Below are 27,712 nucleotides of genomic sequence, written 5' to 3' on the forward strand. Positions count from 1 at the left end.
CACATGGTTTTGCTCAACAAAGCGAGATTGTTCACGAGACAAAAGATGCTTCGTGGACACCATGGGACACGCTGGACCAGGAAGGTGGCGGGGGGAGAGAGAGAGAGAGAGAAAACCTTTGCTGTGAAACTGGATTCTTCACTTTTGCTGCTGCTGCTGCTGCTGTTGTTGTTGTACACGGGAGAGAAATCGGAGGCGCACAAGGAAAATAAAAGGCTGTAAACATCGTTTGGTTCCTTGGTTTTGGCGAGGAGAAAAAGGAGGCAGCAGGCAAGAAACGGACGAGGTCCCTTCTAAAGTTCTGATCATCTTTTTTTCAGGAGAATTCGAGAAACAAAGATTTGCACAACAGACTAAGCGCAGTCCAGCCACAGCCAGGGAGATGTGTGTGTGTGTGTGTGTGTGTGTGTATCAGTGGCCCCCAAACTTTGGGGCACCGTGGGACCAGTTCCATGGAGAGAGGTTTTTCCATGGACCGGAGGGGGCCTGGTTTCATGTGCTGCCTGCATCCCACGGATGGGTCTCTTCGCTTGTTTCCGTGGTCCCGTTTCTTGCCCCGAGTTGATGTAGATAATACAGCAAACCAAAGCCAGCTCAGTTTCCTGTTAGCAGCAAAGGGTGGCCAGTGGCTTAGCCACTTTTTCAGGACAACTCAACCACAAGTCACTATGGCCAGCTCGCCGCAGCACAACTTGCTGTGGCACCATTCGACATGTGTCAACTGTTTCATTCAGTCACTTTTATTCTCGGTGACTCTGTTTTTGTCAAAATTACTGTAAGCCTCGTATTTCTGGATTGACTTTCTTTTTTATGATTACTAGCCACGTGTCAACTCATAAAATATTCCTATGCCTGTTTTGATAGTTGCCATTAAAAAAAGGGGGGGGGGGAATCTGGAAGAGCAGTTGAAAGCGAAAGTACATTCCAACTCTTTATCTTTAAAAGATTGTAACTAAAATACCAGGGTTTTTTGCCGGCGAATATATTTAATTGGAGAACGTGAATGATGACACCCAGCCCATGAATTGTGCTTAATTGGAGAATGTGATTTATGACATACTCAGGGGGGGGGGGCATATGTGAATGACGTATGCCAGAGTTGGTTTCATCCAGGGCGGTGCCAGTCTGTCGCCTCTAATGAATCCTTTGAAGTTTTTGAAGTTTGGCTCGAGAATCATGATTTAATTAGGGCGATTGCTGGAATCCTGACACCACGGTTCCATCGAAATTCATTTCACTTTTATGTTTGGTGAATTGTCCCGAGTTGTGCCATAGCGAGTTGGCCGTGGTGAGTCATCCCATTCCATTTTCAACAGCTACCCTTTGCTTTTTTTTAAAAAAAATAAATCTCTGATTGCAAAACTAAAACTAGAAACAGCAGTAGCCCAGCTCGGATCAGAACCACCGGTAGATGGGATAGGAGAAGCTATTTCCCTCCCCTTGGACAATTGTATAAGGGGGGAAAAAATAGATAGAGAAGGACAAGGGTTGCAGCTAGAATGGCCCCATTTTCCTAGCCACTCTAGCCTCCCAACTCTTTTGTTGCAAGGTGTCCATAAGGACATTATTTCCATCCAGGTCCAGATGATTCAGAGAACCAAGGTTAAAATTAGTGGATTTATGACTGAGCTTGGTTAGAACATAGCTTCACATTTCAGGCCTGGCAATTGGTTGGCTTAGTGAGTTGTGCAAATGCTAAATTCCTTGATGGATTATCTGATCCTCATTGACGGCGTTGGTATAATGCTCTTTTCTTCTAGCGCGCTTCCCTCTCTTTTTTTTCTGCTCATTTTTATTTTTTCAACTACAGAAAAGACTGATAATCCATAGAGGAATACAAGTAAGGTAAACATACATACAGGAACAGCTTTATGTAAACTCACAATTAACCAGCTTGCGCTCCAGACATCCAAGTCATGTGTCTGCTTTAAAAGGCAACATCTAAGCAGTAGTTGTGTGTCTATCTGGGAAAACGCTAACACAGTGCAAGACATGATCTGAACCTATCACAGTGTGGTGGTTTGAATTTTTCTCTTCTTTTTCAGTTTCTTTCTTTCTTTCTTTTTCCTTTTGAAATATATATTTTGAAGGCAACAAGCTATTATTTCTTCTTTGATCACGAAGGCATGGTACAATCAAGAGTTTAGGAAGGCATGAATGGGGATAGAACTAGAATGTAATGTACAAGGGACTAAAAGGTGTTTCTAAAATGTAGATGACACTGCACAGAAATTTAAAAACAAAACAACTTAGGTCTTCAGTTCACAGAGGCAAAGGTGGCCAGTTCATTTTCCAAACAAATCACGGTCTCAGAATTTAGTGCCATCTATCAGGATGTGCAAATTTAGAATGGCTGACTAGGATGCGTTTAGACCTCACATCCAAAGTGGCCAGTTAATTTCCCAACCCAACTACTACAAGTTCAGCGTCAGTCCAACTACTGGATTCCTCTCCAAGGATTACTTTGCCCTCCGTCTCCGACATTTGTAGTTTCTCATCAATGAGGGTTAAAATTGCTGTAAACTGCCATGGAAAAAAATGCACCCCAAAAAGAGAGAGAGAGAGAGAGATGGGTTTTGCCACGAGCCCTTTTGCGTATCCTAACTCCAACCCCCCACCAAGTCTCTACTGCCTCCCCTAATGCAAACTGCACAAATGTGCACAAATTGTTTTGGATATTTGACAGGGCTCCAATCTGAAAGCAAGAGGGTGTGTGTGTGCAAATAAGGGAACTGTCCCCAACAATGACAACATCCTGAATTATTTTCCCTGTTTCCAAACTCGATTCGGCTGCTCGGTTTAACCAATTTCCCAGCCATCGATTTTAGGGGTCATTTGGTGAAGAGGCTGAAAAAAGGACCCTCCCTCACCACTTGGAAGCTTTCTGGAAGGATTGTGGAAGCCTCTCTGGCTTGTATTTATGGTTCAAAAGAGCGGATGTTTGGGGAGCGTTGTCTAACGCAGGGCTCTCTGTCTCTCCAGCATGAAGACAAAAACAATTTCAGAGTTATCGGGAGGATCTGCAGCCCACTCATCCTTTCGGACATCCATCCCTCGTAACTCTCGAGAAGGGAGGGCTGGGGGTACCACTGCTTCTTGGTGAAAGCTTTTTCTGCTTGGTAACCGCTTGGGTTTTTGTAAACTTGCTAGGGATGGGAGAGGAGGAGGAGGAAGAGAAGCCCCGAAGAACACAGCTACATTAAGACAGTTCGAACGGAAACACGGCATGCTGTGTATGAAAGTGCGGAGAGGCTGCTCACGAGCAGAGATACAGGTGGGGTGAGTAGGGGTGGGGGTGGAAAAGCAGGCCATCTCCCTTTCTCCCCCATCCCTTCGCCAAAGACAACGGGACAAAAGGGGAAAAAAAGGAAGAAAGAAGAAGAAAGCGAGCGGATGAATTCGAAGCCAATCGTGCTGAGTGGACGGGAAGACATCTCTCGGCCATGTCCCCAGAAAAGCCAGCCCTCCATCCCCGAAGCCCCAAAAATTTGCAGAGAATGGATCGCTAAAAGAAGGGATTTCATGCAGCCCCTTGGCAACGGCCTGGTCCACGGCGAGAGGCAAGGACGAAAGACGGTGGCTGTTGCTTTCTTTCTTTCTTTTTTTGTTTTTTGTTTTGGCAGGAAAAACAAAGCCACTGGCAAGGTTGTTCAAAAGCCATTGCGCTTCAGCAAGGGTTGCTCCAGGAAGAGGGCGTGAAAAGAAAAAATAACGACCACAGGACGGGGATGTGGGAGGGGCGGAGGGGACGAGAGAATCCGCTCCATCGTCCATTTCCTTTTTTGTCACCCATCGTGGTCCGTTGCACCGGTAGCCAGGGCTTCCTTCAGGACACAATAACCAGGTGAGACACGGAAGAAGAGCAAAAGTCGTGGACTGCCGTGTCCCTGGAGGAAAGGGAGTGGAGGCAGAGTGGTCAGTTTACAGGGTCCAGGGGCCCTCCCTCAGCCTCGAACCGTGCAGCAGGAGCTGCTGGGCACCGGACTGGCTTGGCATCCCACCTCGGACCCCACCGTCCCGGTTAGGAACAAAACACCCTGGAAGAAAACCGGCGGTTAGGACTGGCGTTAAAGTGTTTCCTCGGAGCATCAGGTGCAAACCTCGCTGGTCCCCAAAATGCTAAAGTATGCCCAGGTGTGTTTTAACACTTGGAAATCCCAGAGCTATTAGATAAAGGGAGGAGACACACACACACACACCGCTTCCTCTCCTCCCCCAAGCAGAGAAGGCAGTGGCAGGACAGGCCTGGAGCAGAGGTGGTTTTCAGCAGGTTCTGACCAGTATTTATATGTATGGTATTCAGCTTTGTTGGGGTATTTTCCCACGTCATTATAGTTGTGCTTTTAAAGTTGTAGCAACGTAAAATCAGTAAGATACTACACAGGCATCACATCAAGACTGCCTTCAAAACAGACAGAAAAATAGCAGCCATCCTAAGAAGAAGAGATGACTCCACCTGACAGTCAAGTATCTGGAAGCCTGCACTCACAAACAAAAAAATCTCCACACCACAAGCCAGGCAAACACCTGGGCACAAACAACCCCCCTCTGATACCTCCAGCTCAAACACACCCCAGCCAGGCACCCAGATGAAACCTAGCTTCCTAATAAATGATAGCCGTCCGTTTACTCACAGCCAAGCCGCACTAAAAGCCTCCAATACAGGAAACACAATGTTGCCAGCCAATCAAGACAAAAAAAGCCACAAAACAGACAGAAGATATTAGAAACACCAATCAAGCAGAACACAGCAAACTCCAAGACCAATAAACACAGACCAAGACTCCCAACCAATCAGGAGGAAGAAAAAAAACCATTCTAACAAAGCACAAGGCTAGCCCCAAATTTAAAACAGAAACGGCTGTAAAAGTCTGACTCGAAGACAAACACAATACAGAAGCCTGATGATGGCAGATGAGATTCTGCGAAACGTTGCTACAACTTTAAAAGCACAACTATAATGCCGTGGGAAAATACCCGAACAAAGCTGAATACCATACATGTAAGTACCCTTGAAAACTTAAGAAAATATATATATATATATGTATACACACATGCACAGACACACGCACACACACACACACACACACATCTATATATATATATATATATATATATATATATATATATATATATATATATATATATATATATATATATATATATATAACACATTGTATAAACCTAAGAAGTTAGGTCAATTAAGTAACCCAAATGAAATATGCTGTGCAAAACAGCTGGGAAAGGGAGGGCCTAACTACTGACAGTGTCGTTGTGATTCACTGGCTGCCTGTGCAGACAGCAGTGGAATCAGATAGTGGGGAAGAATGAGGACCAGTCTGGAGAGGACTTGGACGAGGGTCCTGCATCCGATGCAGAGATGGGGCCAGGACCATCTGGGAATTGCGTGCTGACTCTGGAGCCTCCGGAGTCTGGCAGCAGCGAGGCAGAGGAACAAGGGAAGCCAGCGCGCGTGTGCACAAAGCTGCTAGAAGGCAAGAGCAGCTAAGTCAACAGGGGCCACTCGGGAGTAAGTCTGGGAGGTGATTGCCCCTCCCATAAGGTATAAAGGAAGTGCAAAGGTAGAGAAACCTTTGCAGGAAGCAACGTTGTTTGCTCTGATCGGTCTGGACTCTGAAAGCTCCATAGTGAATTTGTTCTCTGTTTGGTTTTGGAAAGGCTAATTGGGACTTTAGTCGTTGGCAGCACTTCAAGTAAGATAAGGAAGCCTTGGTTAGAACAGGTGGCTTTAATCCATTTCGATATGGATTAGGCAGAATCGGCTGGTTGAAATAGATCCAATTCAGTGGCTACCAGAGGTGGTATTCAGCTGGTTCTGACCAGTTCTGGAGAACCGGTAGCGGAAATTTTGAGTACTTCGGAGAACTAGCAAATCCCACCTCTGACTAGCCCCACCAACCCCATCTGTTCTCCACCTCCCACTGAATCCCAGCTGATCGGCTGGGTCTCCTTTGGTTGCCCTGCCCAGGAGAACGGAGCTGGAAAGCAGGTTAGGGGGGTGGGGAGGAAATGGGGATTTTGCAATACGCCCACAAAGCTTTCCCTTGCTGTTTGTCTTTCTCAGGAGCCCCTGCGAGCCCCCAGCAGCCAACCCCTGCTTGAAATGCAACAGGAACTCGGGAAGGCTGGGAGAAGATCGGACAATGCAAAACAGGACATTTGCACACGTTCATTGGTCACCTCCTCACAAAATAAGAGCAAGAAGATCATGCCAAAGAGAGAATGTCTCCAAGATTCTCTTCCCCTTTGGAATAATTTCTAAAGCAAAACCCTGTTCGTCAAAGTATGTGAGATCTGGCAGGAGAAATGCAGAATTTCTGAACCATCAGCCCGCCTACATTTTCTATGAAAGTCGAGCGGCATCTCACTTCACTACGGATCCCTCCAAACTATTAAAGGCGTCCATTCCCCCCCCCCCCATCGAACACATTTTGAGGACCCAGCAGCCTCAGGTGAGAAGGAACATTTCGCAGAAGCCGAAAGAGGCACTCACTCATCTGTGTCTCTTTTGCTCTCCTCGATCTGCGCGATGGACTCGGATCGGAGGCGGTTGGTCACTTCGTATGTGCGTAGAGTGACTCCGAAGATATCTTCGTGGTATCGGTTGTCATCCTGCAAAATGATATGTTTGTGGGGGAGGAGAGAGAGAGAGAGGGAGAAATGAGAGAGAGAGAGAGAAGAGAAGAGAATGAGAGAGAGAAGGAAAGAGAAAGAGAGAGAAGGATGGAGGGAGGGAGAGAGAGACAAATAGAGAGACAGAGAAGAGAGAGAAACAGAAGAAAGAGAAAGAGAGAAAGATAAAGAGACAGAAGGAAAGAGAAATAGAGAAACAAAAGAGAAAGAGGGAGAGAGAGAAAGAAACAGAAGGAAAAGAAAGAGAGAAAGAAAGAGATAGGAGAAAGAGAGAGAGAGAGAAATGAGAGAGAAAGAGAGAGGGAAATGAGAATGAGAGAGAGAAGGAAAGAGAAAGAGAGAGAAAGAGAAGGATGGAGGGAGGGAGAGACAAATAGAGACAGAGAAGAGAGAGAAACAGAAGAAAGAAAGAGAGAAAGATAAAGAGAGAGGAAAGAAATAGAGAAACAAAAGAGAGAGGGAGAGAGAGAAAGAAACAGAAGGAAAAGAAAGAGAGAGAGAAAGAGATAGGAGAAAGAGAGAGAGGGAAATGAGAAAGAGAGAGAAGGAAAGAGAAAGAGGGAGAGAAAGAAACAGAAGGTAAAGAAAGAGAGAGAGAAAGAAGAAAGAGAAAGAGAGAGAAAGAAAAATGAGATAGAGAGAAAGAAAGACAGAAAGAAAGGAGAGACAAAGCGAGAGAGAGGGAGGGAGGGAGAGAAATCAGCACCTTTTCTAATGGCAAATTTTATTAAGGCCAAAGACGGCAGTTTACCAAAGTTTATACAGTAAAATAAAAATCGTTTGTTTAGAAAGGTGCTACAAGACTCCTTTAGATGTTTGGCTATTACAGGCTAACCTGGCTGTCCTCCCCCAACATTTATCAGGAAGATAGAAAATCCATGCACACAATTATATTTCTGCAGAGGAGAAGAAAGAGATTGCAAAAAGACAGTCCTCGAATTACAACCGTAATGCAGCCTGCCATCATGGTCATAACTTGTGACAGTCATACAGCAAGTCTGCAATATTGCTCTTTGACCACTATGCCACCAGAGCTCTATGCAAGGAAGGTTGAAACACACAATGGGAATGGTCCAGAGGTGGTATTCAGCAGGTTCGGACCAGTTGGGGAGAACCAGTAGTGGAAATTTTGAGTAGTTCAGAATACCACCACTGATTGGCCCCGCCCCCAACTATTCTCCGCCTCCCATTGAGTCCCAGCTGATCGGCTGGGTCTCCTTTGGTTGCCCTGCCCAGGAGAACGGAGCTGGAAAGCAGGTTAGTGGGGTGGGGAGGGAAGGGGGCTTTTCCAGTATCCTTCCCCTACCACGCCCACCAAGCCACGCCCACCAAGCCACACCCACAGAACACCTCATCCACCAAGCCACGCCCGCAGCTGATCGGCTGGGTCTTCTTTGGTTGCCCTGCCCAGGAGAACGGAGCTGGAAAGCAGGTTAGTGGGGTAGGGAGGGAAGGGGGATTTTGCAATAACTTTCCTCCTGGAGTGGGGTGGGAATGGAGATTTTTGCAGTAGCCTTCCCCTGCCATGCCCACCAAGCCACGCCCACAGAACCAGTAGTGACATTTTTTGAATCCCACCACTGGAATGATGGCTCACCCTCAGCTTGCTAATGAACGCGATGCCTTCCTCGGCTGACAGCTTCCCCTGTTCCTGAACGATACTTTGGATGGTCTTGAGGACGTCTCCAGCCATGGTGACATCACCGCACACGTAGACATGGCCACCCTTCTCCTTCAGGGCTTTGTAGACTGAGCTCGCCAATTGCTCCTGCAGTATGTCCTGCACATATTTCTACAAGAAGGAAAAAAAAAAAAACCAGTTTTCACAGCACATTGGCCGATATCGTCCTTGACAGTCGTTCAATGAGCCACACCAGATTTTACAACCCTTTTGTGGTTCAGTGGATCATGCAGCCGTGGAGCAAATCCAGCTTCCTCCCCCTATTGACTTTGTTTTTTTTAATTTGTCTCTTTGGCACGGTGTGTAGGCGTTGTTTATCTCCATGTGCCTGTCGGTGGCCGATTTGTCTGAGTGACAAGACATCTGGGAAATGATCAGGAGAGTCTGCTCGGGATGTGGGCTGTGGATAAGGCAGGGTGAATTACCTTTGGTTTTTCTGGTTCACGAGAATAGGCTGTGAACAGCTCCTTCAACACCCCACTGCTCTTGGCCAGCAAAGTCTCTTCTTTGTAAATGTGATCGATCTTGGATTGTCGGCAACCGAAGACCAGTGTCATGGGGCATGGTTTCAGCCCTAGTGAGAAGATTGGGAGAAGAAGGAGGAGGAGGTGTTTGTTTTTTTTCCTTACCAGTCATCTCAACACGGAACAAGGCTGCCAAGAAGAATAGATAAGAAATATTTCACCACACAAGAGTCTTCAAAAACCAACTTAAGATACTGCAATGTCCACGAGGCTGGAGTTTCAAAACGTCTTTGCTTCTTGCAAAGAACATTCGCTTTACAGCTGGATTTTATCTTCTTGAAGGAGGGATCATTACCTTGCAGCCTTACTCCCAAGTCGCCCATGCTGTTGCAGCTGCTTTTTCCTGCGAGCAATCCTGCACGCACGTGCACTTGGCACAGGCTCCTCGGGAAACTCCTCATCACTGCTGCCGGGCCCCACAATCTCTGAAGGCAGCAGTCCACTCCCTAATGGTCCTGGCCCCTCATCTGAGTCCTCGCTCTCCTCACCCATCCACACCTGCTGCCGGCTAACCACAACAAAATCAATTCATTTGCTACTGTTGCGTGTCATCTATCCATCAAATTTCCCAAAATTAACCAACCTTTATGTTTGAGATCAAAGAGCCGCTGTTGCCAGAAGCTGCGAAAAGGTGCAATTCCAGTTCCAGGGCCAATCAGAATGCAAGGAAGCTTGGGGTCTTGTGGCATGTGAAATCCAGGTGCCCTGGAGAAACAAAACGGGAGCTTCACTATCACCACACAAGCTGGCATCCATCTTCTTGCATCAGGAGGTCATGAAAAGTAGACTACTCCGAAGAGAGAGAAAATGCTTCTGCCTGTCACTGCTGGGAAGGTTAGAGGCAAACGATGTTTGATTTTTGGGGTGCCTTCGAGTCCAGTGTTGACTTGTGGCAACTACCTAGACCGGTCCCTGCAGCTTTCTTGGCAATGTTTTTGGAAGTGAATTAGAATAACAGAGTTGGAAGGGACCTTGGAGGTCTTCTAGTCCAACCCCCTGCTTAGGCAGGAAACCCTACACCACTTCAGATAAATGATTATCCAATCTCTTCTTAAAAACTTCCAGCATTTACAGCTTCTGGAAGGAAGTTGTTCCACTGATTAATTGCTCTCCCTGTCAGGAAATTCCTCCTTAGTTCTAGGTTGCTTCTCTCCTTGGTTAGTTTCCATCCCTTGTTTCTTGTCCTGCCTTCAGGTGCTTTGGAGAGTAGCTTGACTCCCTCTTCTTTGGGGCAGCCCCTGAGATATTGGAACAAGTGGTTGGCCATTGCCTCCTTCCTAGGGCTGAGAGAGTGGAACTCGTCCAAGGTCTCTCAACAGGCTTTGTGCCTAAGGCAGGAGTAAATATATCTTGGTCTGCATTAAATTGGATCTCTTGTGGAATCTAGTTGCCAACCCCTCCCCCCCCACACCAAAAAAAATCAAGTTCTACAAGGAGTTTAGGTCAGAGTAACTGAAAGTCTATGCATTGCCTTCCCAGCGTGGGGCTGAATTTTACTCCCTAAATGCATAAGATCGCAACCCCAAACCAGTCCTTTAGAGCAGTGGTAAGATGTGTGGACTTCAACTCCCAGAATTCCACAGCTAACTGGCTGGCTGGGGAATTCTGGGAGTTAAAGTCCTCCACGCATCTTAAAGTGGCCCAGGTTGAAGAACACTGCTTTAGAGAACTCCGAAGGTGGAAGAAAATATTCTATTTTAATCTGAAGTGAAACATTTAATAACCATCCAACTATTGCATGAATATACCTGGAGAAAGAATGCTTTCACCATCCCTAGGGAATTGATTCTATGGTTGAAGTTTTGCAAGAACCAGAATCTCCCGTTATAACTTAAGGACATAAAATCACTTTTTTCCGAGGCTGTTGTAACTTTGAACCATCATTAGATGAATGGCTGTTAAGGCAATGACAACCTGTAATGCCATTTCTGCTTTGACCAAAACACATTTGGGATTCTTCAGCCAAAGGTTAAATAACAGGTGAACTGACTTCTAGCATTGTGGTCAACCTAGAATAAACTGGAACTTGAGTCTGGAAAGTTCAACGGTATTAAAAACAGACTGGCACCCACATGGCTTAGTTTTGTTTTCGAATCTATACTTTACCCCAACTTACCCTCTAACGAAGCAGGGCACCACTTCATCCTCCTGTATCTGGTTAAACCAGGAAGAACATACCCCATGGTGTATTGGGCCTTCCCCATCTAGGAAAAGAGGCAAAAGGTGTTGGATAATATTTGGTGAGGTTCCAAAAGCATGTAAGCATGCATTATATACGTGTGTATATATGTATGTGTGTATGTATGTATATATGTGTGTGTGTATTACATCCCTACAGCCACCTTGAACATTAGAAAGTATGTATACATACATACATACGTGTGTGTGTGTGTGTGTGTGTGTGTGTGTGTGTGTATATATATATATATATATATATAGAGAGAGAGAGAGAGAGAGAGAGAGGGAGGGAGAGAGGGAGGGAGGGAGGAGAGAGGGAGAGAGAGAGGGAGGGAGGGGGAGAGAGAGGGAGGGAGGGAGGGAGGGAGAGAGAGAGAGAGGGAGGGAGAGAGAGAGGGAGAGAGGGAGGGAGGGAGGGAGAGAGGGAGGGAGAGAGAGAGAGAGAAAGAGAGAGGGAGGGAGAGAGAAACTTTCTAATGTTCAAGCTGGCTGTAGGGATATAATCTACAAACACTCTAGGCAATGATACTATGGGCATTATAAATAGGCTTATAAATACTGTATTTACAGTATTTGGTATAAATACTACATTTATAGCATTTATATCATGCTTTGGATACATCCTTTTGGGCTCAAATATGAAGCAATGCACACCCCAAATACATGGAAAGAAGCTATCTTCATCATAACAGCATTATCAGTTACTTGGATTTGTAACGTACATCTGTCTGGACTCTGTTTCTTCTTCTGTCTCCCAGTTGATGTTCACCAGATGCTTCCAAACCAGGACCTCTGCCAAAACTGGCCCCCACACATGGCCCAGATGTAACACATTCTGCAGTCCATCAAATGAGAAGCCAAAGATGGCTCTCCTGGCAACTTCGCTTGTGATATGCTTTTATCTTTAAATTTGAAATGAAAGGCTAATCTCCACCTAGGACATTGTGCTTGGCAAAATTATGCTGTTATCCTGCACTACAATGGTGACCTTGGGCTTGGAGACAAAGGCTAAGGAGGAAAGAATGTTGATGAGAAAAACACCAAGGCTGGGTGAGCATCAGGGATCCTTTTCCCCAAAGATCTCTCACCCCAAAGATCAGAGGAATAGAACCTAGCAGGAGACACTAACCTGGCCAAGTGGAGCTCTCCATGGTGCTGATTTGTTTGAATGTGTCTTAGTTCTGCGGTCCCCAAACTTTCCAGATTGGCAAACCAGGCTGCTGTGGTATGTGTGTGTGTATGTGTGTGTGTGAGTGGCAGGTGCACACGCATGCACAGCTCCATTTGTATGAGCAGTGTGCGCACACCCTCCATTCACGTGAATGGAGCTTTGTGCGCAAGCACCCTCTGTTTCATGCGTGTGAGTGGCAGGCATTTAAGCGAGGGGCAGGCGTTTGCACTCCCACAAGAAGTTCCACTTGTGAGAGTGGAGGGCACTTGCACTCATGCACAAAGCTCCGTTGGCACGAATAGAGCTTTGTGCGCAAACGCAAGCATCCTCCACTCATGGGAGTAGAGAGCATCATGCATGCACTTGTCCATTTCTCCCATGTCCCGGTTTTGAACAGGCTGTGGGCCGGTAAGAGGGGTGGGATTCAAATTTCTTAACAACCAGTTCTGTGGGTGTGGCCTAATTTGTGGGTGTGGCTTGGTGGTCACGTGACTGGCTGGGCATGGCTTGTATGTAAATATTGTAAATATTTATATAAATATTGCATTTTTTTTTAAATAAAAAAGCAACTTTGACCCAAAATCAGGCAAAGCAGGCAGGCAGATTGAAGTTGCTCACAGAATCACAGATTCACTTAGAGATCTACCTTTCTGCAATCTGCTACCTGAGTCTGCACTGAAAAATAGAAGCTTCAGTCCTTAGGAAGGTTCAGCTCTGCTCTTAGATTAGCTACAAAGCAAGAAATCCAACGATTTCCTGCTTTCTAGCTAATCTAAATCTCCCAGCACAACTGATAGCAAACGCAAGCAAGTTAGATGGCACGCATGCCAGGTAAAGAGTGAGTGGGTGGGGCGAGGCAGGGTCAACCAGTGGTGCGACTTGCCGGTTCTCTGAACTGCACAGAATTGTAACAACTGGTTCTATAGAACCGGAACGACCAGTTCAAATCCCACCCGCGGCTGGTAGTGGGCTGCGGCCTGGGGTTCGGGGAACCCTGCCTTAGTTTCTTTACTATACGTTTCTGAACATAAACAACCAACTCTTTGTTTTGCAAACGATCTCCCAAGAAGCCTCATCATGTTAGGCCAAGGCAGTGTTCTTCATTTGGTTGGGGCTTCGCTTGGGTCTGATTCTGCTTTGCAGGCCACAGATAGCATGGCTTACCTCTGGTGCGATAGGACACCACAGCCACTGTGAGGTGGACTTCATCCGGGTACATGTCTGGGGAGGAACTAATGGAATAGTAACGGGGTTGAAGCAAAGGGAGCTGGGTTAGTAGGAGGGTTGAAGGCATCTGCACGGATGGGAATTCTTGCAGCACTTCTACCATGGTGGGGTTTTTCGACCACTTCCATTCCTCATAATCCTGAAGACCCTGTGCAAAAGAAAGAAAGAAAAAAAGAAAGAAAGAAAGAAAGAAAGAAAGAAAGAAGAAAGAAAGAAAGAAAGAAAGAAAGAAAGAAAGAAAGAAAGAAAGAAAGAAAGAAAGAAAGAAAGAAAGAAAGAAAGAAAGAAAGAAAGAAAGAAAGAAAGAAAGAAAGATGTGAGTTTATCTCCAGGCAAAAAAAAACCCAAACAAACCCTGGAGCTTCCTTTGTTGAGTAGAATCCTTACAGCCAGATTATCCAGTCTGGACAAGATCTTCTGAAAGGGATCAACAAGAGACATGTCCTGAAGCAGACAAGAGGCAAGTACAGCTCCAGTGTGCGCTACATCTGAAAGAAAAATGCTTTACCCCACTTTATCTTCCAAGAATCTGACTTAATCCTCTTTTAAAGCCACCCCACATCTTGGCTCTGTTCCCACAACACGGACTGGCATTCAAGATATGAAATGGGAGCTTCCAAAGAACAAGGGACCAGCAAACATTTCAGCATTGAAACATCAAAAAGATGAACAAATCTTTCCGTTGCTGATCCTTCCATCTGGGGAGGTAGCTTTGCATAATTACAACAACCAGCAACTCAACTTGGACAGGTCAACGAGGAATATTATGTGGGTACCACACCTTTGGGCCAGTGAGAAAAAGAACCAGACATAAGGACAGTTTTAACCCATCACTCTGCTAAACAACTAATTCCCACAACACTGTCAAATTACTTAGTAAGACTGTATTACTATTCTTCTTCTCATCCTTCCTATTACCTATCTCTTCCCACTTACGACTATAACTGGGTTGCTTGTATCTTTGTTTTATTTGTTTTCCTAGTATGTTTTGATTGCTTATAACCTATGGCTATCACTAAGTGTTGTATCCTATGATTCTTAATGAATGTATTTTATTTTTTCTTATGTACACTGAGAGCATATGCACCAAAGACAAATTCCTTGTGTGTCCAATCACACTTGGCCAATAAAAGGATTCTATTCTATTCTATTCTATTCTATTCTATTCTATTCTATTCTATTCTATTCTATTCTATTCTATTCTATTCTATTCTATTCTATTCCATTCCATTCCATTCCATTCCATTCCATTCCATTCCATTCACATGTACCATTTTGAACCCCACACTATATATTTTCCAGCAGTTTTGTACAATACCCTGGCCTATAATCTGTTTCTGGGTTTGCACAAAATTCTTAATGACAAAATAGGCAGACACTGGTTTAGTTTGGAGTTTGATGGAAGTGAAGCCACAATTTATTACACCTGGATACAGTAAACATTTCTGCTGAGATTTGCACTGTGACTTTTGACCCAAAGCATGCAGATTTCATAACTGTGTCAAAACACGTGTCACTCAAGTCCACGGAAATATTTTACACGACTCCATGCATTTTCATAATGGTTCTGTTTTGCGAATGATATCCTTTGCGTGATTATGTCATCACACGGATGACATACATACCCAGCCATGATTAATATCTACGACCTATCACTTTGTTGTTTGTATGTACCCTGAGAGCTTATGCCCCAGAGACAAATTCCTTGTGTGTCCAATCACATTTGGCCAATAAAGAATTTCTATTCTATTCTATTCTATTCTATTCTATTCTATTCTATTCTATTCTATTCTTCTATTCTATTCTATTCTATTCTATTCTATTCTATTCTATTCTATTCTATTCTAAATAATTAGCCATGCTCTTTTCTAATTTATGGGCATTCCTCCCTTCTCATAATTAGTCCATTCAATCAAGACGTCACTGTAAACTTAGAAAATGGATTCCTCCCGCTCTCCAAATTGGGTGAAGACAAATTATCCCAGGAGGCATGATGGATGAGGTGGAAGACACTTTTGCAAAGTGGCAGCTTAAATCAGGTCAGACAAGATGGCCTAATTATGCATAATTAATAATAATAAGGCTTAAAATTACAAAGGGCACTTCTGAATTGCTTCTAAAAATACTGTAGTTATTAGTGAGTAGTTTTGCATGAAAAAAAATTATAACTATGTGATCATATTATTATTTTAAAAATCTAAGTTATTATATAGAAAATAGGTGAACAGAAAGAACTAAGATAGTGCTTGATTTACAACATTCGTTTAGTGACTGAAAAAAGTGACTTATGATCGTTTTTCACACTTGTGACCATGTAGCATCTCCCATGGTTACATGTGACCCTTTTGTGACCCTCTGACAAGCAAAGTCCATGGAGAATCCAGATTCATTTAACAACCATGTCACTAACTGACCAAATGCAATGATTCACTTAAAAACTGTGTTATTAACAAATATAATTCTTCACTTAACAATGGTGGCAAGAAAAGCTGTAAAATGGGGCAAAACTCACTGAACAAATGTTTCACTTAGCAACATAAATTTTGGGCTCAATTGGGGTCGTAACTCGAGGACTACCTGTATTCCCCAAGAAAATTATTCAAAATAAAATAAAGAAAAAGAGTCAGAAGATCATCTCCCCCGGTGAACAAAACCAACAAATAAAACAAAGAAGAACCAAATTAAATTAATAAAAAGACAGACATCTAAATTATATCCTTAAAAAAGACACCATCTTATTTAATGAAACAAGTAAAAGACAAACAAACCCCCATTAAAATTATATAACTTTCTCCAGTTCCTTCCTCGTGGCCCCATTTTTCAACAGTGTATTAAATCTAGAGCAGAGTTCGAGAACGGAGTTTCTCAATCTTGCCGACTTACAGGTGCGTGTGGACGTAGGCTCCCAGAATTCCCCAGCCAGCCCTGAAGTCTACATGTCTGAATGTAGCCGATGCGGGAAACGTGGGCGCAGACATGCTAAACCAGGAACGTCCCAAACTTGGCCACTGTAAGACTCATAAGACTTCAACTCTCAGAATGCTGGCTAGGGAATTCTGGGAGTTGAAGTCCACGAGTCTGAGTGGACAAGTTTGGATATTCCCTTATACTAAATTATCACCCAGATGCTCTGGACATTGTGGAAGAGAGGGAGCTAACCAGGGGTGCGATTCAGAACTCCCAGCAACCGGTTTGCTGCCTGGTTGCTGGGTGGGCATAGCCATGGTGGGTGTGGCCTACTGGAACTTCCGGGAGGGTCATTTTTCGCCTTCCCCAGGGTCCGGAGCCCCTCCAGAAGCCGAAAATAGGCCTGTTTCCGAACTACCGGTTTGACGAACCAGGTGTAGATTTAACATCCGGTTCACTTGAACCGGTCTGAACCGTTTTGAATCCCATCCCTGGAGCTAACCAAGTTCCCCACCGTCCATCTTCACCGCTGTCTTACCATGCTAAGAACTTGTAGGCGCTTCTTCTCCTTCTCGTCGGTGGCCAGTAGGGCAAACTGCTGCAGCAGAATGGGTGTGGGAGGGGTAGTGATGTCCAGGTAATATTTGAATGCTTGGAATATGGTACAAGGAGAGATGCGGTTCTCTTCGGTCCAGTTGCTGATGGTACCTGAAGATTCAAACCCCATGTCACAAGTTCACGTTAGGTCCCGCTTTGGAGACCTCGCGTGCCTTAGAGCCCTGTATGCACGGAGGATGTTACCTAGCGTGGTAAAAATAACATCTGCAGGAATGCAACCAAGTGCAGAGACTACCAAGTTCAATCCTGAGCTACAGATATTTGTTGCTACTGGACCAATTCTGGCCTGTCCAGTTGGGAATCACTGATGCTGTAGAGAGAGTGAAAGGAACAGGGGTCTCCTATTAAAAGAGAGGGGTGTTGTCTGCCTTTTAGAATTTCCTCTAGACTAGGTGCATGTCTCTTGTGCATGAGCCATGGTGGCACAGTGGCTAGAGTGCAGTACTGCAGGCTACTTCTGCTGACTGCCTGCAATTTGGCAGTTCAAATCTCACCAGGCTCAAGGTTGACTCAGCCTTCCGTTCTTTCGAGGTGGGTAAAAGGAGGAGACCCAGATTGTTGGGGGCCAAGAGGCTGACTCTGTAAACCGCTTAGAGAGGGCTGGAAAGCATGGTAAAGCGGTACATAAGTCTAAGTGCTATTGCTATGGCTATCAGACAAACGAGCAAATTAATCTGTTATGACAATCCAAGACCAAATCATCACAGTTAAAACAACCAGAAATAAATTGAGAATACCAGAACATCTCAACAATTAAATAAGAGGCCTACTTTGGTCATTGGATCTCAACATAATAAAATATTTATGACTTGGGTGTTGATTTTAGCTGTTGTATATGTGAACTTTTAGGAAAAAATTCCAATTTGGCTTGAATGGCCAGGTGAGTCTATCTACGATATTAAGGGTTGAATTAGTTGGGAGCAAAGTTCCTTGTCAGATCTATGACTCAGGGTGACCAGTTCTAAGGTTTCATTTTCAAAGTATAAGGGGATATAAAAATGTTGGCTGATGATATTGTTATGCATCTCCACTCTAGCAGATTTTTTGTGAAGAAAGTTTGGAAATATCATGAAAATAAATGGAAAACATTTGAGCTGTAAGTAATAAGAGACTGGCTATGTTTCCACTTAAAGCGATGGGGGGGGGAAAAATAAGAAAAAACATGGATTCATAACAAATAAACCCACATCAAAGAAGATTTACAAAGAGAAAATTAATGGGGAAACAAATCGTTTTCCTTGGTGCAGAATTTATATCCTTATTTTTTAAAAAATAGTTAAGTATGTTTTTTTAATTTAAAACAATGAGGCATAACTGATCTTTTATTTATATACTGCATATGAAATAAGCAACTACTATGACAAACTCCCATTCTGATAATAATTGGGCAATATTATTACTACCATCCTTAAATTTCTCCTTTTGGAACGGGAGATGTTACAAAATTAATTTTAATGTTAGCAAAACCTGAGGCCAAATCTTCCGGATGGTTTGTTCTTTATTTTTCAACTGCTTTTATTCTTTTTTTTTTTTTAAGTATTCTTTAGTTATGTTCTTTTTTTAAAAAAAAAAACTTCTTAAACAAAGACAAAAAGAACAACACAAGGGCTTCCCACCTAAAGCTGTAGTTCTCTCTTCTAGAATTTCGAGTTTTACTAGCTGGTTGGTGGGCGGGGCATCCTCCAGCCTTTCAATCAAGGTGTTGACCAAATCTTCATGGTTTCCCGGAAAGACTCCCAGGTGGTCCCCGGGCAGGTAACGCAACCCCTGCTGGCCGTTTGTGTGAAGCCGCAAGAAAATGGTGGAGCGGCTAGAAAGAAGGGAAGGTTCAAGAACACACTGTCAGTCTTCAAAACCAAGAAAGTCACACTGAAAAGCACACAGAATAACAGAGTTGGAAGGGACCTTGTAGGTCATCTAGTCCACTCAAAACAGTTCCCTTTATGGTCCCTCACCTATGGACAGAAATCTTGAGAAATTAAAGCAACTACTTCTATTATTGAAGATACACTCCGAGAATTGCTAAGGCGGAGTTTTCTTAACTCTCTTCCTCCCAACCAAACGATCTGAGTTTGCTGTCTTCTTGGTCTTCTGGAATGCAGCTCCTCCCTCTTGGGAATCCAGACTGCATTCCACCACACACACATAAACATTTCTGTGTTTACACACCGCCTATGGCAGAGTTTAAGGAGTTATCATGTTCTCCTTTATGAATATACTAGCTCTATCCCTGTGCTTCGCTACGAAACTATGTGGTCGGGCTTAGTTTTTGGGGAGGAAAATAAGGGGGGAAAATTCTGTCTCTGCCTCCCAGCATCCATCGTTATTCATCTGGCTAGCGTCCAGTCAGTGTGTGAGAGAGTTAAGGACTGTTTGGAAACTGAAACAGTTATTTGCAGTGTGAGCAAGAAGGAGACAGCAAGGAGCCTGGGCGTGGCTTAGCTCAACTGTTCTGTACTAAAACTGCTTGGTACTGTAAAACTAAAACTGAAACTGAAACTCCTCTCCTCTGCTTGTGTTTTGCATTTGGAACATATATTTTTTCAGGTGGGGAGGGGGAGTTGAACTCCTTAGCATCAGAGCGTGTTAATAACAATAATATAGGAAATACTAATAGCTCTGAGGGTCACTTCAAAAAATCGTTTCTTAGTGAGCGCCTAGAAGCCAAGAGGAACATAGGTGCCAAATTTCAAGATTGTAGGCTTTACGGTTCTAGAGATTTTGTGATGAGGCTTCTATATACACAGATGAACACTATACAGAAGCCTGATATATATATAATTTATTTATTATCTCTGGTCTGTAACAATCAATCTTTTGCTCGACCCATGTCTAATGATAGCTAAACATTATCTTCCTATTCAGAGGGAATAGCACCACTGAAGATTCATTTTGTGGAAATAATAATGACACAAGATATGGTTTTGTGTCCCATTGGAGAGGCTCCAATTTACCACTTTTTTGGGGGGGAAAGAACCCACGGAGTAGGAATCCTTGCAAAGCTCTTTATATGTTCTTTTTGGAGTAGATCATTTCCTACCATTCCTACCTGGATTTGGGGCTTTGGAGATTCTGACGGGACAGCAGCCGAGCAGCGTAAACTCGTTTTTTGTGGATACTGTATAAACCTGGGAAGGAAAGAGGAATCAAAAAGCACAACAAAGAATGTTCTTTCTGTGCCAACTCAAAAAGCTCAAACTGCCCAAGGAGCTGCTGATCCAGTTCTACAGAGGAATGATTGAGTCTGTCATCTGAACCTCTATAACTGTCTGGTTCGGTTCCGCAACCCAACAGGACAGACACAGACGCCAGAGAGGAATTAGGACTGCAGAAAAAACAATGGCTACCAACCTGCCTTCCATCGAGGATCTGTATACTGCACAATCCAAAAAGAGGGCTGTGAAAATATTTACAGACCACTCACATCCCAGACATAAACTGTCTCATAAACATAAACATTCCCCAGTCTCCTTCCTTGGGAAAAGGAGGTTTTTTAGATCTTTTCTGTAGAAATGTCTTTCAAAGATCTCGCGGCTTGGGGGCTGAGTTGATGCTTGGGGTTGTTGCTAATGGTTGTTGTTTTCTGTTTCACACCCTTCTATCACTCCCCCTTTCTCGATTGTCCACAGTATCTAACCTGGAAACCACACAAAGAGGTTTCCTCACAATATCCTCCAACGGGACTCAATGGAAATGTGACAAGCTTGCTGGCCACTGTAGGTAATAAGTGAAGAACAGACCCTCACATGTTCTTTCTGTCCTGTGGAAATGCCATTCTGTGGGAATGCTACAACAGACTCAGAGGGATGCCATCTGGAAGACAAAGGCAACTGGACTTTCTGGGTTTTTTTCTTTGAAGACGTTTTGCTTCTCATCCAAGAAGCTTTTGCACCTCTGACTAAAAATGGTGGTAAAGGGAAGTATTTGTACTCTTTGCAGACTGCTGGTCATTTGCATCCTTTTAGAAGGTTGTTGAGGTCACTTGGAGGTTTATCTGTGTCCTCAGGGTCACCTGAGTCATGAAAATGGGTGTGGAGCCTTCTTGGACTGTTGAATGGACTGTATTGTAGACTACAGATAGATGACTGGATTGTGGATGATGGTCATTGGTGGTCAATAGCTATCCTTCCATCCCCACCACCTCCCAGTCAGAGCTGAAGAAGCTTCTTGGATGAGAAGCAAAACATCTTCAAGGAAAAACCAGAAAGTCCAGTTGCCTTCTGGAAAAAAAAGCATCTTTGGGACAAACTTGGATGACAGAGAATCTTTCCTAGACATCTGGAAGACGGCATCTTTGAGAAGATGCCCAGAAAGGTACCTTGGGTCAGCTCTGGGGCCTCAGCCACATAAGTCAGACGGAACTTGCTTCTCTTCCAACTACGGTCGTTGCTGATGAGGGAGTTGTTGGCTTTTTCGATGTTGACGTCATCTCCCACGCAGAACACATCACATGCTGCCTGCAGGACACACCAAGCACTCAAGGAAAGGCCAGGAAAAGGGGAGGGGTATCTTACCAGGATATCCCTCCCCTCTCAAGCAGGGTGGGGAGGTGAGACTTGGGGAGGGAGCGACACAGCGCAAGCAGAGTTGAAGACTAAGGTAGTCCTCAACCAATGACTGTAATGGAGCTTGACCATTAGTCATGATGGTTATAAAGAGGTTCATCACAAGACCCAATCCAATTTTATGACTGTTTTGTGGTGGCCATTGCAGTTGTAAGGCAAACATTGCAATTGTTCTGTGAGCCCATTGTTTGCTGTAGGTGTTTTTGCCAAAAAGTAGAAGTATGCACCAGTTTTTGGCAAATACATCATAAGTCATGGTCAGGTGAGTTGTAAGTAACTTACAAGTGGGTTGTAAGTAACCCTGAGGAGATCCGTCATCGCTAAGCAACCAATCATATGTTGAAAACTACCTGTAGCTCTTGATTGTCACTTTCAAAGGGATTTCCCTGTCAATCTGTTTGGTTGGGTTGGATTTTTTTTTTCATTAACAAGAGATGGACTTAAATTTCAGGAAAATAGATTCCCGATGAAGGTTATCATTCTGGGGTCAGCTTATAAAACATTCCTACCCATGTTTCCAAGTTGCCATGATAGGGAGGAGAGAAAGACCTGAAGGAGCATAGGGCAAATAAAATCAGAAGCACATTCCAAGCTTATCTTGCAAAGATTGTAACTTAGGCGACCAGGTATTCTGCCCACAAAAATCCTTTATTGGAGAAAGTGAATGATAGCCAGCCCATGAATGTGTTTCACTGGAGAAGCTGAATTATGATACACCCAGGGGGATTTGGGAAGACAGGGTCATAAATGATTGTAAATTATGTGTCTCAGAGTTGGCTTCATACAGGTCATGCCGGCATGTCACTCCAAATAAATCCTTTGAAGTTTTTTGAAGTTTGGCTCAAGGCTTATGATTTAATTAGGGTAATTGCCGGAATTCTTACAGCAGACTAATGACAAGAGCTATCAGGGGTGAAAGACCAGATCCAAACCTGAAAGTCCAAATAAACTTATTAATTAAGCCAATTAATTTATTGCTAATCTTGTCCGTGCAAAAAAAAAAAAAAATTCTCAGCTATTGGGTAACACCTGCTTGGGGTTAGATAAGCATCCATGGGAATTCAAGACAGGCTGGATTTAGTTCACTTGTGGCTATGTAGGGATTCTAGGCTAGTTCTTCTTTTGACTCCACCTCCAGTTTTTGCCAATCCTTCTGCTACAAGTGTAGTTCAACAATGGAAACAAAGGGCCAGGGACACAGGACACCTTCCCTAAATGAGTGCAGGGAAGAGTTAGGCAATTAGCTAGGCAATTAGTAGTCTCAGATTTATTTATTCATCAGGTTAATAATACACTGCCCATCTCCGCTGTCTGAGCAAATGCATGAATTGAATTGCATTAAGCAGACTGGGATTTGACGAGTTGTTCTTACGCTACGGTTCTTGCTCGCTCGTTATTCTATTATCAGGAATCAGGAAGAGTTAAGCTTGAAGCTAGAAGACTATGGGAAATAATTCACTCTTTCTTCAAAGAGCTGAAAGGAGGTTACATAGAAGATCAAGACCTCTCCGTTATCTTTCCAGGGTTCAGGACATGAAATAATGAATGATTCAAAGGATGATTCAGACTCAATAAAAACTTCCTCGCAGCTTGATAAGAGAACCGATTATGCGGAGAGAAGCTGGTTTCAATTAACGCAGCCTTCGAGCAAAGGTTAGAGTCTCAACCGTAGGGAGTTCTTTCATTTGGGTTCCTGCAGAGAGCAGGAAGTTAGGGTTTTATGGGGGCTGGGGGTAAAAATCTGCCCCGATCATTGTGGTGTAGAGGCTGATGGACCCTCTTCTAAATCACCTCCTCTCCTAGACACCCGAACAAGGAACAGCTGTTAAATGTAGGTTACCTTGAAGACTTTCTTGGCCCACGTTCTGAAGGATTCCTCCTGACCACACAGTTCATCCCCCTCGCCCATCCTCAGGATGCGTTCCCCTCCCAGCTCTTGCAGGAGGGTGTCCACAGCACGGGCAAAGGCGCAGAAGTGAGGGTAAGCTCGTGAGCCCAGCCCAAAGACAGAGAACCTGCAAGGAAGTAAGCCAAGGCACGAGTGACCACAAGCTTCTGGCGTCTAAGCAGAGCCAACATGGAGGCAGGAAGGATGCAGTTGGCTTCTACAGCCAAGGTCATGTTATCTATGTCGTCTCCTCTTCCTCCTCCTCCTCCTTCCCCAGCTCAACTTCCCCACCTGTTTATCACTTCATTAGGCCAGACTCATCACCTCTCTCTAAACATCGTTCAGAACAAAATGAGCAGTACATTGTTGATAAACGTCCCAGCTCAGACAGCATTCAGCATCGATACTTCTTGTAGGACTAACAGGAATCAATCAAGCAGGAAGTTTGGGCAATTTTTGACTGTGACTGTTGGCTAATATAATGCTTGTAAGTCTGCCCTTGAACCAAAATTGCCATTAGGAAGCCTCTAAAGGACATGTTTTTTCCAACCCAGGACTGCTACTGCTTCTCCTCATCATTCTCCTTCCCCTCCTCCTCCTCCTCCTCTTCTTCTTCTCCTCCTCCTCTTCTTCTTCCCCTCCTCCTCTCCTCCTCCTCCTCCTCCTCCTCCTCTTCTTCTTCCTTCTCCTCCTCTCCTCCTCCTCTTCTTCTTCTTCTTCCTCCTCCTCTCCTCCTCCTCCTCCTCCTCCTCTTCTTCTTCTTCTTCCTCCTCCTCCTCTCCTCCTCCTCCTCCTCCTCCTCTTCTTCTTCCTCCTCCTCCTCCTCCTCCTCCTCCTCCTCCTCCTCTTCTTCTTCTTCCTCCTCTTCCTCCTCTTCCTTCTTCCCACTCCCCCCTCCCCCTCCCCCCTCCTCCTTTGCATTTCTGGCAAACGCCTCCCAGACTCCAACCCCACATCCATATCGTGAAAAGTGGTAACAGGACTAAGTAAGGGATTGCTAAGACTGGCCGAAGAATGGTCTGGCTTTGTGTCACAGGACTACTACAGCAGCCACGAAGGCCATCTTGGGTCACCCTCAGATGGCCTGGCTACAGGGGCTCGGGTGGAATTGCGACAGGCCCAGCAAGCTGGCCACGGATAATACATTGCTACAGAAATTACAAGGAGACATGAAAGGGCCGATGCAACACAAACCACAGGGGGAAAATTATGGATGAACTTCTCAAAGGGCCCGTTCTCCTTCCCACCCCCCCAAGTTGGCTCCAGAGGCTGGATTTCTGCAGCCACTCGTAGTTCTCCTGCTCACCTGACATTGGCCAGTGGACCAGCGCTCTCAAAATTGTCCCTGGCTTCAGGTCCATTGGTAGAGGATTTCTGGGCATCCGAATATGAGGAGACACTGTTGAAGCGCACTTTGTAGCTTCTGCAAACAGGGCAGAGAATTAAAGCTACCAGGGAGGGAAGGAGAGTCAACACTAGGCTATCCTTTGGAAGTGTATTCCAGACAGATATTCCCCTGTTAAGGTCCAGAAATGTACAAAAATGTATAAGAGCTGTGCTGGCGCAGAGATTAGAATGCAGTATGGCAGGCTAACTCACTGCCAGCAGTTCGATCCTGATTTGCTCAACATTGACTCAGCCTTCCATCCTTCCAAGGTGGGTAAAATGAGGACCTAGATTGTTGGGGGCGATATGCTGACTCTGTAAACTGCTACGTGCTATTGCTAAAGGCCTATGATCAAATTTCCTCACTTAAAATTTTTATAGATAGATAGATAGATAAATAAATAGATAAATAGATAGATAGATAGATAGATAGATAGATAGATAGATAGATATAGATATAGATATAGATATAGATATAGATATAGATATAGATATAGATATAGATATAGATGATAGATAGATGATAGATAGATAGGTAAATAGATAGATATAGATATAGATATAGATGATACCGTGTTTCTCATATAATAAGGCCGGGTCTTATTTTTTTTTGAGCCCCCAAAATGGCTAGGCCGTCTTTTCGGGGTGACTTAATTCCCCCCTTGCATCTTCGGGCGGGCGGTGACGGCTTGGATGTTGACCTCGGCATTGGTGGGGCACTTCATATCGGGTCAACACAGGCAGCACCATATCCAGGTGTGCAACAAAAGTACTTCCTAATGGCAAGCCCCCCACCATTCCCCCATTTCGCATGTTTTAATATAGGCCTTAATTTGGGGGGAGGGGCTTAATTTCATTTCATGCCTATAAAACATGCTGGGACTTCCTATTGGGGGAGGCTGTATTGTTGGAGAAACAGGGTAGATAGATGATAGATAGATAGATAAATAGATAGATAGATATAGATATAGATATAGATATAGATATAGATATAGATAGATAGATAGATAGATAGATAGCTAGCTAGATAGATAGATAGATAGATATAGATATAGATATAGATATAGATATAGATATAGATATAGATATAGATATAGATATAGATATAGATATAGATATAGATATAGATATATATGGATAAGCATTTGCAAGAGGCTTTAAAGCAAGACAGGAGTGAAATAAATCTCATTTCACTGTCCTATATCTATGGGGTGCAGAACTCACTTTTGAACAAGACACCAGTACTTGCATGCCATTAAAACAGAAAGGTGAACTGGGACAAAACTAAATTTGATCCATTTTCTGAGACTTCAACTCAACCAAAAATGCATTTGGTTACGATTATTAACTCTCCAGTCATAGTTTGGATAAATTTTTTCCCTTCTGCCGCATTAAATGTTACAAACTGGAAGTCCCTGGGGCTTGTTTATTTGGAGGCAAGCATTCTTGAGTAGGTGAGTGTAAGAATGTTTGACGTTTCTTTAAAATCGTTCCATCCTCTCCAAATTCTAAGGGCACAAGGCCCACGAAAACAACCAAAGACAAAATAATTATAAACTGTCAAGAATATATTAGGCTTTTAAAAAGAAAGAAAGAAAATGCAGCAAAATAGAAAAAAAACAGCAAAAAGGAAAAAAAGAGTTGGCTGAAGAAACTAATGGAAGAAGAAATGCAGTACAAACCTGACATCTAGTGGCAGAACAATGTAATTATTATATACTTTTAAAAAACTCATAGGCTAAATTTGCACATTATTTACTATTCTTGGACCCACTGGTTGCATTTGTACAGCATGATAAGCTAGGGAAACTTTTCTGCATTTTTGCATGTTGCAAAAGCCCTGCTAACTCATGGTTCAGTGCCACTTGCAAACTCAAAAAAAAAAAAAAAAAAAACAACCCTGTTTAATTTGTTAATTGGGGAAAGGGTTCTTTGGATGCAGCGATTGAGAGAAACGTGGTGTTCCATAGGAGAAACATAATGTTTATTTTCTCCTGCAACTGGACTGCTATTGAGTCAATTATCTCATTTTCCCCTATACCACTATCCACACAATTACACCATGAAGACCTGATCAGCAACAATTTCAACTAAAATTGATCTTAATTAAATCAATTTTAGATCTGGATTAGGAAGAGATATTTGTATAGTGCACAAGTCAAAAAGAGGGCTGTGAAAATATCTACAGACCCCTCACATCCCGGACATAAATTGTTTCAACTTCTACCCTCAAAACGACGCTATAGAGCACTGCACACCAGAACAACTAGACAGAAGGACAGTTTTTCCCTGAAAGCCATCACTCTGCTAAATAAATAATTCCCACAACACTGTCAAACTATTTCCTAAGTCTGCACTACTATTGCTATTAATCTTCTCACCAGTCCTTATCGCCCATCCCCCCCACTTGTGAGTGTATGACTGTAACCTTGTTGCTTGTATCCTTACGATTTTATTGACTGTTTCCTCGTATGATTTGATTGCTTATTGTATCTATAACTATTATAAATTGTTGTACCTTATGATTCTTGACAAATCTATCTTTTCTTTATGTATACTGATAGCACGTGCACCAAGATAAATTCCATGTGTGTACAATCTCACTTTGCCAATAAAAAATCCTATTCTATTCTATTCTATTCTATTCTATTCTATTCTATTCTATTCTATTCTATTCTATTCTATCCCTAATTCTATTCTATTCTGTTCTACTCTACTCTACTCTACTCTACTCTACTCTACTCTACTCTACTCTATGTGTCTGTTTCCTGGAATTAGGAAAGTAGAGGTGGTTTTTCCCCCAAGGAGGAGAAAACTGTCATTTCCAGTTGCCAAATCCCAATGTAATTAGTGCTCACCTGTCTTGATAAGGAAAGATACAGTAAGTTCTGCTGTTTCTGTAACCACAAGTTA

The 27,712-nt window shown here is 43.7% G+C and overlaps 2 protein-coding genes across 4 annotated transcripts in view; one reads left to right on the plus strand and one right to left on the minus strand.

The window, feature by feature from the left end:
- Window positions 1–980: 980 nt before the first annotated feature.
- NOS1 (nitric oxide synthase 1) overlaps window positions 981–27,712 on the minus strand; it is a 107,768-nt gene continuing 81,036 nt past the window's right edge. Inside the window, exons 17-29 of one of the 3 annotated variants that reach the window (XM_087942811.1) lie at window positions 24,720–24,836; window positions 23,366–23,540; window positions 21,279–21,417; window positions 20,010–20,088; window positions 18,577–18,770; window positions 16,881–17,050; window positions 13,373–13,583; window positions 10,976–11,063; window positions 9,443–9,564; window positions 8,761–8,909; window positions 8,252–8,446; window positions 6,515–6,633; window positions 981–3,887 (exon numbers count right to left, since the gene is read on the minus strand). In XM_087942811.1, coding sequence (XP_087798937.1) covers window positions 3,827–3,887; window positions 6,515–6,633; window positions 8,252–8,446; window positions 8,761–8,909; window positions 9,443–9,564; window positions 10,976–11,063; window positions 13,373–13,583; window positions 16,881–17,050; window positions 18,577–18,770; window positions 20,010–20,088; window positions 21,279–21,417; window positions 23,366–23,540; window positions 24,720–24,836 — 1,819 coding nt within the window. In that variant the 3' untranslated portion in view covers window positions 981–3,826. Of the gene's footprint in view, window positions 4,038–6,510; window positions 6,634–8,251; window positions 8,447–8,760; window positions 8,910–9,442; window positions 9,565–10,975; window positions 11,064–13,372; window positions 13,584–16,880; window positions 17,051–18,576; window positions 18,771–20,009; window positions 20,089–21,278; window positions 21,418–23,365; window positions 23,541–24,719; window positions 24,837–27,712 lie in introns of those variants that run through there. The other 2 variants (XM_087942812.1, XM_087942813.1) reach the window with 2 other exon arrangements.
- RFC5 (replication factor C subunit 5) overlaps window positions 4,994–27,712 on the plus strand; it is a 352,752-nt gene continuing 330,033 nt past the window's right edge. The window contains exon 1 of the mRNA XM_087942816.1: window positions 4,994–5,002. The gene's annotated coding sequence lies outside the window, so the exon portion shown is untranslated. The remainder of the gene's footprint in view (window positions 5,003–27,712) is intronic.

Source organism: Notechis scutatus, chromosome 13 (assembly GCF_049901735.1).
Source record: "Notechis scutatus isolate UNSWTSFEM ecotype Mainland chromosome 13, rNotScu1.2, whole genome shotgun sequence".
Classification (NCBI taxonomy): domain Eukaryota; kingdom Metazoa; phylum Chordata; class Lepidosauria; order Squamata; family Elapidae; genus Notechis; species Notechis scutatus.